Consider the following 11,710-nt stretch of genomic DNA (forward strand, 5'->3'; position numbering starts at 1 on the left):
TTTAATCTTAGCATTGAGGAGGCAAAAGCATTGAGGAGGCAAAAGCAGGTGGAGCTCTGAGTTGAGGCCGGCCTGGTCTACTGAGAGAGTTCCAGGACAGCCTCCAAAGCCATAGAGAAACCCTATCTTAAAACCAGACCTTTTCAGTTCCTCCCTCCCTCCCTTCCTTCCTTCCTGTCTCTTTCTTTTTTTAATTACTGTTTAGATGTTGTTTTGAATATTAAGTCTTTTCTGTTTCTCTCTAATCTTTGTTATTTTCCTTTGGTTGCCTGGAGTTAGTGGGATTAGTTTTTATGTGAAGCACATCTTCATTCATATTTTTCTGCTAGTGAGGTGGTATAGCAAAACACTAGATTTTTTTTTTTTAATCATCCAGGATATTTAGAAATTATTTTCAGTCAATTAAAAAACAGGAATTTCTCTTTTCCATAAAGTACCTGCTAAAAATATATCACAGGTTATCTTGTGAAGCCTTTGAGTAGATTAACAAAGTCATTAAACCAGGGTCAAAGGTGCGCATAAGGACAGGGGCACTGCCTTTTTTCCCTGAATTCCTGTTCTCCAGCTTACATTTTTGTAGGCTCAGGAAGGCTCCACCAGGCCCAGACCCAAACCCCCAACCACCATTGTGCTCATTACCTATGGGGAAAATTATGACTGGCCTGAAAAGTCAAAGGAAGGCAGAAAGAGCCAAGGAACAATCCCCCAGTGAGGCTACCTCCTAGGGCTGTCCCTGAGTGGGGTTCCATAAGAGTCCCAAGCTCTCTAACTAAAATTATTGAAGAAAAAGTAGCAGTCTTCCCAACCCTCTTCCTTCAAAAAACCCTTTGGGTTAGTTTTACTTAATTTGTTAAAGTAGGAGATTAGATCATTAAAAGACATATCCCCCTTCTTCCACACACTCTTGGTGGGTGGTGCTATGGATTGAACCCAGGGCCTTATTCATCCTAGAATACTGAATCACACCCCTGACAAGATCTTTCTGTCTATCTTAATACAAATGGTATACAGCTCTAGACCTAAGCTCTGCTATAAGCACCACCCATCACAGACCACAGAAATTAGTTTGTATAACCTCAGTTTTTTAAACTTAGTCTTGTTTTGGGGCTATCTTTCAGAAGCACATGCTGTGCATATTTCAGACTGTAATATACTCTTATTAAATATTCTCCTGCTATCATGCTTGTGGCCTTATATATATTGCTGGTTAATTCCTTTGACTTCCATGTTGGTCCTCTTTCTCATTGTATTCTGTACTACTGGTAGTAGTAGCATTGACATCTCCAGGTACTGATTTTTCTCTCTAACGTTCTTTCTTTTTGATTTGTGTATTATCATGTATGCTTATCATGTCTTATTGGCCCCTTAAAAGTCATAAAAAAAAATCACTCATTTCTGGAAACAATTTTATTAACAGTGGCTACTCTGGTTGTCTTTTGGTTATTGTTTGCATGATGTGTCTTTCTAGCCTTCCATTTTTAACATCTTTGTTTCTCTGAGTCTAGGTTTATGTCTCATTTAAGTGTGCAGTTGCATAGTCCCCTGTCTCTTGATTTATTACTTCAACTGTCCCAGTTTTAGTTTGTATACAATGTAGGTGATAAGTTTTTGTTGTTTTTTACTTTGATTTGTAAATTGATTTTATGATGAATTGGGTTTTTAATTTGTGTGTGTGTGCTTTTTTGTCATCTATTAATTAGTGTGTAATAACAAATTTATTGAGACAGTTAAGGTATTACTCTGTTTGAGAAGTAGTAATTATATGGAGAAAAGTAAGAGTAAACTGTTGACTCGAGTGTTTAATGGCAATGAGTACTGAATCTCGGGAAATTTTAATAAAAGTAGGTAGTATCAGTGTTTCAAATATGCTATAAATTTAAGAACATACAAATAGAGCACTGTGTGTCTTCATTGCTAAATATATCAGGCAGTGGTACTATAATTGGTCACCCACTTTTGTAGTATAAAGAAATTAAACGTTCACTTTTACAAAAGTTGGTGTGCAAGTTAAGGTCTTTCCATTTATTTGCTTTCTCTCTTTCTCAACCCTTCCCTTACATTTGATGCCTAGATTTGTACATGCTTATTTAAGTTTGGACAGTTACCTCCTGGTTTTTAGTGCTGGTACCAGAATGTATTTTACATACAGCACCTGTTAATTTAACCTTCTTAACTTGGAACAAAATTTAAAACCAAAACAATTCTTCTGGGTGTTCTCGATTGCTCTCACTACCCATTAAATGTTGACTCATGAACCCAGATTCAAATAGGGCTGAGCATGTGAAAATTTCGGGAGCATTTTCTGTCGTGCTATTTGTTTGTGATGTTCAGTGGCAATATTGCAATCCTGTAAAGCAAACTAATCTACCACAATTGATGAGTTGACTTTAACCATTTCCTTTTCTTCCAGTTAAAGGCATTAGGATTTCCTGAAGGACTTGTCATTCAAGCATATTTTGCTTGTGAGAAGAATGAGAATTTGGCTGCCAACTTTCTTCTACAGCAGAACTTTGATGAAGATTGAAGGGACTCTTTTGTATCTCACACTCACACCAGTGCATTACACTAACTTTGTTCACTGGATTGTCTGGGGTGACTTGGGCTCATATCCACAATATTTGGTATACGGTAGTCGGTTGGTGGGGGGTGGGAGGGAGGGAGCTAGGGTATAGGGCAGGGATACATATCGTGCATGTCTGCTTCAATTAGCAGATGCTGCAGATCCACAGTGTAAAATACTATACAACCAAACATCCGCCTTTGCAGGTCTTTATTCTTCTAAGCGGTAGATAACATTTCCTGGGTTTCATTCTTCTAGTATACTAGATCCAGAAATTTAGTGTGATGCCCTGCTTTCTCTTTCTTTGACTTAACATTGGTTTCTGAAAGAATCTTTGCTACCTAGAATCTACAGTCTGTTTTATGGCAACACTGGATAATGGCTTTTTGAAATTGGGGGTGTGGGTGGAGCATCTGTAAACAGAAACACCAAACTATTGATGGTCATTGTTGCTGCTTCAAGTAAATATGAAATTGATGCGAAAGGAAGCCCATTCTTCATGTTCTTTACTTGGGGTGGGGAGGGTAGAAAGGGGACTTTTTCTTAAAATGAAAATAATTACTGCTATTTTAAAAATTCCTGATTATTGAATGTGAGATCCTCTAACATGATTTGAGAAGCTGTACACATATAGGCAGAGTTATTTTCCTGTTTACATTCTTTGTTTGTTTGGGGGGAAAATTGGTAGGTGTCTGATTACTGTTTACTTCATTGTTGTATTGCAGTAAAAAATTTAAAACAACCTTTGCATGTTTGCTTTTGATATATCCCTTTGTGAAATTAGCACTTTTGGGGCCAATGAAGAAATGCAGCATTCAGCCTCCTTCCCCTCTCCTTTCCTTAGTAGAAATGTGTTTGATCAGCAGGTCATGGGTCAAACTGCTGCCTTTAAAAAACAACACACAAAATGCCGATTCAGTTCAAAATTAATGCAAATCTTTCACAACTGGGTTTCTGATACTTGTGGATGTCTTTATTAGATAAGAATGTATTACCATTAAATCCATTAGTATTACATTGCTTTCAAAGAATGGAGGTGGGTGGGACTATACTCCAGCATCTTTTACTGCATTTAAAGATGGGAGAGAAGTTTTGTATGGTTTGGGAGATGTGCTGGAAGTACTTTGGAAAATATACAATCAAGATATCTCATGGCATATTAAAAGAAAACTCTCAATCACAGTGTTGGCTTTTATTGCTCATCTCAGTTTTCTTTGGAAGGTCCCTGCTTAGTATTTCTATTTGTTTGTAATGAGGACCACGTGTGGTCCTGTTGACTTTGTCCAATCTTCTTGAATATAACTAGTACTCTTAAAGAAATGTTTCCTACCATCTGATTTCATGTGAGAAGATGACGTTGCAGACCCCCTGCCCAGTCTCCTACAGTGTGTTCTGTGGTGAATCTTCAAGCTCTCTCATCATGCTCTTATTCATAACTCATTTTATGAAAATAAATGAAACCATGATTTTCCTTCCTGATTACCATGTTCAATTTTCATGTATTCCATTAGCAGGGTAGACTGTTGGGTGTTGCACTGCCGGTGTATTTTCCAATGGATCATGTGTGATGTCTCAGGAGAATGAGCGTGGGTTGGGGAAGAAGGGTGACAGATTTCCAGTGGGATGGGGGAATGCCTCCCTTTGTTTCATGACACTCTGCCTGTTCCCATATGCGCAGGATGTTAGCATACGACTGGACACAAGGAACTGATAAAAGTAGCAGCTGCTGTTTCTCTGGAAAGTGACAGCAGAAGTTGGTGGCATGGAACTTCTGTCCTTCTGACACAAAATACAAGTTGTGGGAGTAATGATTTCCAGAGGACAGCTCGGGCCAGTGTGACCATTTCTTCCTCAGCTGAGACACCACATGAGTGACGTGGGCTTCCCAGCCTGTTGCTGGTACTGTTAAATTACAGATAGTCTTGGCCAAGTCTTTAACTGTGACCAGTGGACTTCTGAATCTTGCATTTGAGATATACTTTAGTTAATTTTTATTGTTTACCTGCTATGTAGAAAATATGAGGAAGCCTGAATTTATATTTGTAAAATTATTTTACCATCTTCTAGTCAAATATTTTGCTTCATTGTTTAAAGAACTGAGATGTTCCACCCTCGTATGTTTTCCTTTACCAGTTGGCTAGAATTCTAGGGAATTAATTATAAAGTATTTTCAACACATCAGATTCGGCATTTCTCTCTCTTTTTTTGGACGTTGCTTCCATCACTGGTGCTTGTTCTCATCAGGCAATGGTTGATGTAATTGAGGAAGCTAGTTGCAGGCTCACATGGGTACAGCAGTAGAGTACCCAGTGGCTTGTAACGGCAGGTTCATGAAGGCACTTAAACTAGCAAATGACACAGAGTTACCATTTCCTCTCTATTTCCAGTCCCTAGCCTAAGGGTGTGTGTGTGTGTGTGTGTAAGAGCAAGCAATGGTTGAAGGGGTGAGCACTTTCCTGGCTACCTCCTTTCTGGTGTGTTCTGAGCCAGGCCACAGATGCTGTTCACATTTTGTTGCTTTTGTTTTGGGGGGGGGGATAAGGTTTCTTAGTGAAATCTTTTAAACAATTTAGAAATCTAGTTCTGTGGGGTGAAAGTGTTCCATATCACAGTCCCTCTAGTTTGCCTGGCCTCACCTGTGCACCTTTAGTAGTATATCTGTGTTGGTGAGGTTTACTATGGGGTAGAACAGACTGAAAGCTCACAAAGCCTGAAAATAGCTCCTGGCTTGGCCCAGAAAATCTTCAGCCTTCCCTGTTCTCTGGCCATGCTTTTATTTATATTGTATTCAATTTCTACCTTGCCAAGTTGGAATGCATGGCTTCAGGTCTTTGCTTGGTTTGGTTCTTATGTGAACATTACAAATTCCTTATAAATCCTTGGCCTCTCTACTGGGATCAGCTTGAGTCCCTTGTACTTTCTTCTGGCCTCAGGCTACTTTTGGAGTTTCTCCCTGTTGTTGAAGGATAGTGAGAAATGGTCCAGAGCATAATGAATGAAGTCAGTAAATGCATCTGGAATCTAGATGTCTGAGATCACAATGGTGGATGAGAGGAAAGAGGAGAGCAGTTTTACTGATCAGCCTTCAAGATCTTTTTTCCAGGACTAGTTTACAGAGATTGTAGGGGTAGTGATGAGGCAGTGGGCAGAGGCTTTGACTTGTCAGCAGAAAGCACTGTCACTAGTGGGCCCTGCATGGAGGCTCATGATCTATTGCAAAGAGCCTTCCCTATCAGTGTAGTTTGCATATCTGGTCTCAGGTTATGTTCTCACTGCACCCAGGACTGAGACCAAAGAAATCAGTGTGTAGTGTGGTGTAATGAGCAGTTTTACCGCCAGCCTGGTCCCAGAGCCATGCAAGCCCCAGATAATACATAGAGACACTATATTAGATATAAAGCTGTTGGCCTGTTACTAGTGTCTTTTACTGGCTATATATTAACCCATTTAGTGTTTCCACAAGGTCTTACCCGAGAGAGTCCAGACTTCTTTCTAGTCCCTACTTCTTGACTCTACTGCATCTCCCAGAATCCTCCTTGTCTCCTAGCCCCGCCTATCTTGCTTTCCTATTGGCCAGTAAGAGGAACATATTTACAGAATGACCTCTCCCATCAGTGTGGTTGTTACTGTCCTAACTCATCCTCCAGGAACAGACTAAACCTGTCATCCAGGCTTGTGCCACCTGCCTCAGTCAAGCTGTTTCCTGTGCTTACCTCTTTTAATGGCTTTGTTTTCAGAACTTAAGTGTTCAATGGATAGTGGTTCCTTGTGTGGTGCATAAAAGTCTTTCTATGATACCCATGGAAGGTTGCTTCTAGGATCTCAGCAAGGCATCCCAAAGTCTCCAGATGCCCAAGCCCCTCATAAAATATCTTCGTGTATAAGCTGTTCAATTCCCATGTTTTATCTGCAAACCTTGTTGTACCTAGTACAATGGTCTTTAAATAGTTGTTACACTATTTTAGGTGAGGCAAAATGTATAAGGTCAGCACAGATGGGTGTGAGGAGTGATTCTACACTCACTATGTGGCTCTGACTGGTCTCTAGTTATAGTTCAAGGTGGCCGCTTCTATCCCAGCCTCAGCCACTTAAGTCCTAGGATTCCAGGTGTGCACCACCACTCCTGGCTTATGATGTTTTTGATCTGCACCTAGCTGAGCGTGTGCATGAGGACTCATGGACTCAGGAGAACCAACTGTCATATTTGCCATGGTGTAAAGATTAGGAAACCCCACCCTCATTTCTCGTGAAGATTTGTATGAGTCAGCACTCTCCAGAAATATGGAACCAATAAGACAGATTGAGAAAGATGGGTACGACAACGTACAGTAGTGATTCAGCCCAAGTACAGAGACCTGAAAAGGCTGATGGAGTTGGATTTTGCTGGTGCACAAGGCACAAGAGTAGGCAGTGCTGATAGTCAAGAGCTGGGGAAGTCTCATGTCCCATCTCCAGAAAGCAAATGGTAACTGCCTGTCTTCGTTCAGAGTTATGGAGAGGTCATGACACACCTTGTAATGCTAGCACTTAGGATGTATTGGCAGGAGGATCAAGGTTTTAAGCCTTGGCTGCATAGTAAATCCAAGGCCAGCCTGGACTATGAGTCCCCCTCCCCAAAATTGATGAAGAAACAAAAATAGATTGGATAGCCACCCACATTGATGAAAAGAGCTTTACTTGTAAATCCTCAGATGCAAATTCTGATTGCCTAGGCCTGTGGGTTGCAACCCCTCTAGGGGGATCCTCAATCCTTTCATAAGGTCACATATGTCCTGCATATCAGGTATTTATATTATGATTCCTAACAGTAACAATTAGTTATGAAGTAATGACAAAAATAGCTTTATGGTTGGGAGGTCACCACAGCATAAGGAACCATTTTAAAGCTTCACAGCATTGAGTGCCACTGGCTTAGGCCCTTAGACACATCCAGATGGAGTTTGCTAACTCTTGAGTGCTCCCTACTTGAGTCATACCTATGTTAACATTGTAACTGACCACAGATTGCTTTCTGTTTTTGCCCTCCACAGTTAAACTGAATTGCTAGCTGGGTCAACTCCCAATTTCAAACTCCAAAATTACTTGAAAACTGCTTTTCATTTTTTTCCACCTTTTTGTTGTTTTTGATTTTTCAGACTTGAGTTTGTGTGGTCTGTAACTACCTCTGTAGACAAGGACAGGACTTGAACCTATAGACCCCCCCTTCCCTCTGCCTCCTGAATACTGGGATTAAAGGTATGCACCATTACTACCTGGCTCTGAAAACGGTTTTTTGTCTTTTTTTTTTTTTTTTTTTTTTTTTTTAAATAAGATTTATTTCTTATGTGTGCTCACACACCAGAAGAGGGCACCAGATCTCATTATAGGTGGTTGTAAGCTACCATGTGGTTGCTGGGAATTGAACTCAGGACCTCAGGAAGAACAGCCAGTGGGTGCTCTTAACCTCTGAGCCATTTCTCTAGTCCCTGAAAACTTCTAAGGTGTTGAGTTGTACAGTTACAGAGGCTGTGTACATTTAGCAGCACATGATGTATCATCTCAAAATGGGAAAAATACTGGGGAAATAATGCCTTAGGCTGACTTAGGTGTGAAGTGCTGTATTCGGTTGTTTTGTGAGCCTAGGTTTTCATTTATAGGGTCTCTGATTTTTTACACACCAAGCTTGTAAAAAATGTAAAAAAGCTGCATATTTATTTCTGACCCTGTGCTTGTGCTTTCAACACTTTCACAATGATTTTCTGCTCCTCAGTGAGATCCCTTTACGGACACTAGGCTGTATTGACATGTTGGATAGTCTCATAAGGAATTTGGTCTCTGTGTGAACCCCTCCAAGTCTGCCTGGACATACATCACATTCAGATTTAGGTTCTTTCCCATCCTTTATGGTATAAAGGTAGACAGACAATCCTGTTGGCAGGGATTGAGACAGCCTATTTTTGTTAGAGGCTTTTTTTGCGGGAAAGCCTAGGATGGTATGTCAAACAATGGACATACCAAGTGTTTCTGAGCCCCGTCCCCAGAAGAGCTCATGTGTATGGTTTGGGACTTTTTTTTTTTCTTTCTAGATTCCTTTTGGACAATTAGATTTGTTTGATCATTTTGGCTGACAGACTGACTGCAGTCCTAAGGAAATTAGAATTTACTTAGTAGTCGTTGAAATTTTCACTTCTGTACTTTTTGAGACAAATCTTACTATTTAGTTCTGGCTGTAAATCAGACTGGCCTTAAACTCACAGAGATCCACCTGGTTCTGCTACTCCAATGCTTGGACTACAGGAATGCACACTATGGCCAATGACTCCTACTCATTCCTAACTATTGCAATTCAAAGTGGCTTTTATAACTTTACACTATTTCAATGCAGTACCATATATGTATGTGTGTACAATAGTTTGATGATATAATTAACTGACATTTAATTTGTGGATAAATTGGAACTGAAGAAAACTCTCATGACCACCTTAGATAACCCTTTTCTGTTTTACTGTCCCAGTCATGTCCACTGTAGCCAAAGTGAATATACCCATAGGAGAAAAGCCAGGAATGCTACTGTGAAGTAACCAGTTTGTCCCCTTAATGCTTCTTTGCCTGCCCTGCCAGGCTTCTCCCCTGGAAAGCATTATAATAGCTATCCTAGTTAACAGAAGGTGAGGTGGGGGGCTATGTCAACCTTTTATAGCTAGCTACTTTGTCATCCACTAGCGTTAGTATCCACTGGATCAGTTATTACTATAATAGTTGCCATTGGTGATTTTCAAACCTAATACATTTGTTAGTAGTGTGTCCTGCATTCTTGCATCCCTCCTCTCCTAGTTTACCTATGTTTCTCAGGCTTTGACCTCCTGTTTTATTCATAGTACTTAATTTGTTGCTTATAGCTGGGTTGAACTTGTCTGGCTCAGGCTTGGTGTACATTAAAGCTGCCTTCTGTGTCATGCCATGTTCTAGCCAGCCACTCTTAACTCCTCACTTCCTGGCACAGCTGTAAATCCCAGGAATATACACGTTGGGCATCAGAGTCCTTGACCAGCCCTTTCCCCATGAGCTCTGGTCCCCTTTTTTGGAGAGTCTCCTTAGAAAGCAAACATTTTCTTTTGTGTGTGTGTGTGTGTGTGTGGTTACTGCAACCTTGTGCTTCTGAGACACCCCTATGGTCACACTGACAATCACTACATGTTTGCATTTGCGTGAAGTGTATTTCTATATACATACATGTCACATTGCGAGTGCAGAATTTGGTGCCATTCTAATCTAATCCTTTGTGTGTTTTGAATTCCTTGGATAGTGAGGTAATGGTCCTTGATTCCTTAATAGAATTTTCAGATCCCTGTGTGCCATTCTTAGGCATTCAGCTGTTATTCTGCCACCTTGATTGGCCAGTATACTCATATTTAATATCTTTTTTTTTTTTTTTTGAGACTATGTGTCTCTAGCCCAGGCTAACCTCAAATTCACAGCAATCCTGTCTTGGTCTCCCAAGTGTTGTGATTACAGACATGAGCCAAAGCACCTGCCACATTCCTGTTTCAGTAGAAGACGAAAGTGGATGCATTCAGGTTGTCTAATCTCGAATCCCAATATGGGCCTCTGCATGGGGCAGGGAAGGCCTGGCTTGCCCTGCTCCAGTTGTATACCACCTAGAGGTTACAGCCTTCGTGGTGCTGGGGCCCATGGGTGCTGTGGGTAGTGAGGGATATGGCATGAGCAGCAGAGTGGAGAGGATGTAGCCCCACAAACAGCTCCTGTGGTCCCCAGAGTCTTCCTCTCTGCCTCACCTCTGCCCTGGCATATGGAGCTCCTCTTGTTCATTACCAATCACTTTGGTTTAGAATCCCACCTCCTTATATCTTAACTATATTAAGTGGCCCCTTTAGGGAACTCTTCCCTGACCCTCTTATAATTTCCACCAAGGCCCTCACCTCTTCAGTTCCTGCTGTAAAAGTGAAACCCTGACTCCAGAGCTTTATTGTTCAGATCATTAATGAGCAGTAATGGAAGACGGAGGCCTGAATAGTGCTGTGAAGTTCCTGTATGCCTTTCATCTGAGTACTAACCAAAGTCAAGGACTAGACAGGAGGCTGGATGACAATGTCTGGTATGGCAGCCTTTGCCTTTGTTGTGGCCTTGGGCTCCTTGCCTTTTCTACCTAAGCTCTAAAAGGCGCCAAGAAGTTGGAAGGTCTAAGGAATCAGCCCATTGAAGTGGCATTAAGGCTCAGACGCTTGCTGGTTCTGCAAGGAAGCTGGCACACAGCAGCCTGGACTGCCCAGGCTCTACTGTGGAAGGGCCTACAGGGCTTCAAGCTGAAGACCCTGAAGATCGCACTGGCTTGCTTAATCCTCAAGAGGTTGCCATGGATATGGGACAACTGAAGTTGAGAGAGCTGTGTGCACTGGCTATCATAATTAGAACACACAGATGGTGGGTGGGAACTCACCCCTGGCTCCTGGCCTCTGTTTTATGCTGGTCTGTCTAGAGGAGGTAAGGGTCAAGGAGGCAATAGAATTTTCTTTTAGTCTTTGAGATGGTCTTAGACCTTTGCCATAACTTATGCTGGGAGGAAGGAGCACACAGAGCTAATGAGATGTGGAGTCTAATGGATGCTCTCTGACTCTCGCAGCTCTCTTGTTTATATTGCTGTAACCTGGCTGCCAGTTTAGAAGAGCTAACCTGCTCATTGCTCATTTTAAAAACTCATCCACAGATCCTGCAGCCAGTGGGTGGGGCTTCCCAGTTTTGGTGGAGTGGGCATTAGCTCACTGCCTGATCCCTCATCTAGCCTGTGATCCCACTGAAAGCCTCTTATTCCCATTAACCAGCCCTGGCTCAGCCTAGGTGCCACCTTCCACCTGGAGCAATAGCCCTCTCTTGACTATTGATTCTTTAGGGAGAGTGGCTGTTGGGACAGCGTGAGAGGAGGCTGAGGGAACCAAAAAAAAAAAAAAAAAAAAAAAAAAAAAAAAAAAAAAACAAAAGCACTTTCAAATAGTTGCTCTTAGCTGCTCTTTCCTGTGGTTCAGAATACTTAAGCAGCTTCGTGTATCCAGTATTGGGCTTCCAGCAAGCCAGGAAATCCAAACTCGCTGTGGGCTCAGAGCATGCATGCGACATGCACTAAAGCAATACTAATGGCAGTCTCGTGTGTTTCAA

At 41.5% G+C, this 11,710-nt stretch overlaps 1 protein-coding gene across 1 annotated transcript in view; it reads left to right on the forward strand.

Annotated features, from left to right (window-relative positions):
• Rad23b (RAD23 homolog B, nucleotide excision repair protein) overlaps positions 1-3,742 on the forward strand; it is a 40,334-nt gene extending 36,592 nt beyond the window's left edge. The window contains exon 10 of the mRNA XM_051187826.1: positions 2,411-3,742. Within this exon, the coding sequence (XP_051043783.1) occupies positions 2,411-2,524 (114 nt within the window). The 3' untranslated portion in view covers positions 2,525-3,742. The remainder of the gene's footprint in view (positions 1-2,410) is intronic.
• The last annotated feature ends 7,968 nt before the right edge of the window (positions 3,743-11,710 follow it).

The sequence above is a fragment of the Phodopus roborovskii genome, unplaced genomic scaffold (genome assembly GCF_943737965.1).
Source record: "Phodopus roborovskii unplaced genomic scaffold, PHOROB, whole genome shotgun sequence".
NCBI lineage: Eukaryota > Metazoa > Chordata > Mammalia > Rodentia > Cricetidae > Phodopus > Phodopus roborovskii.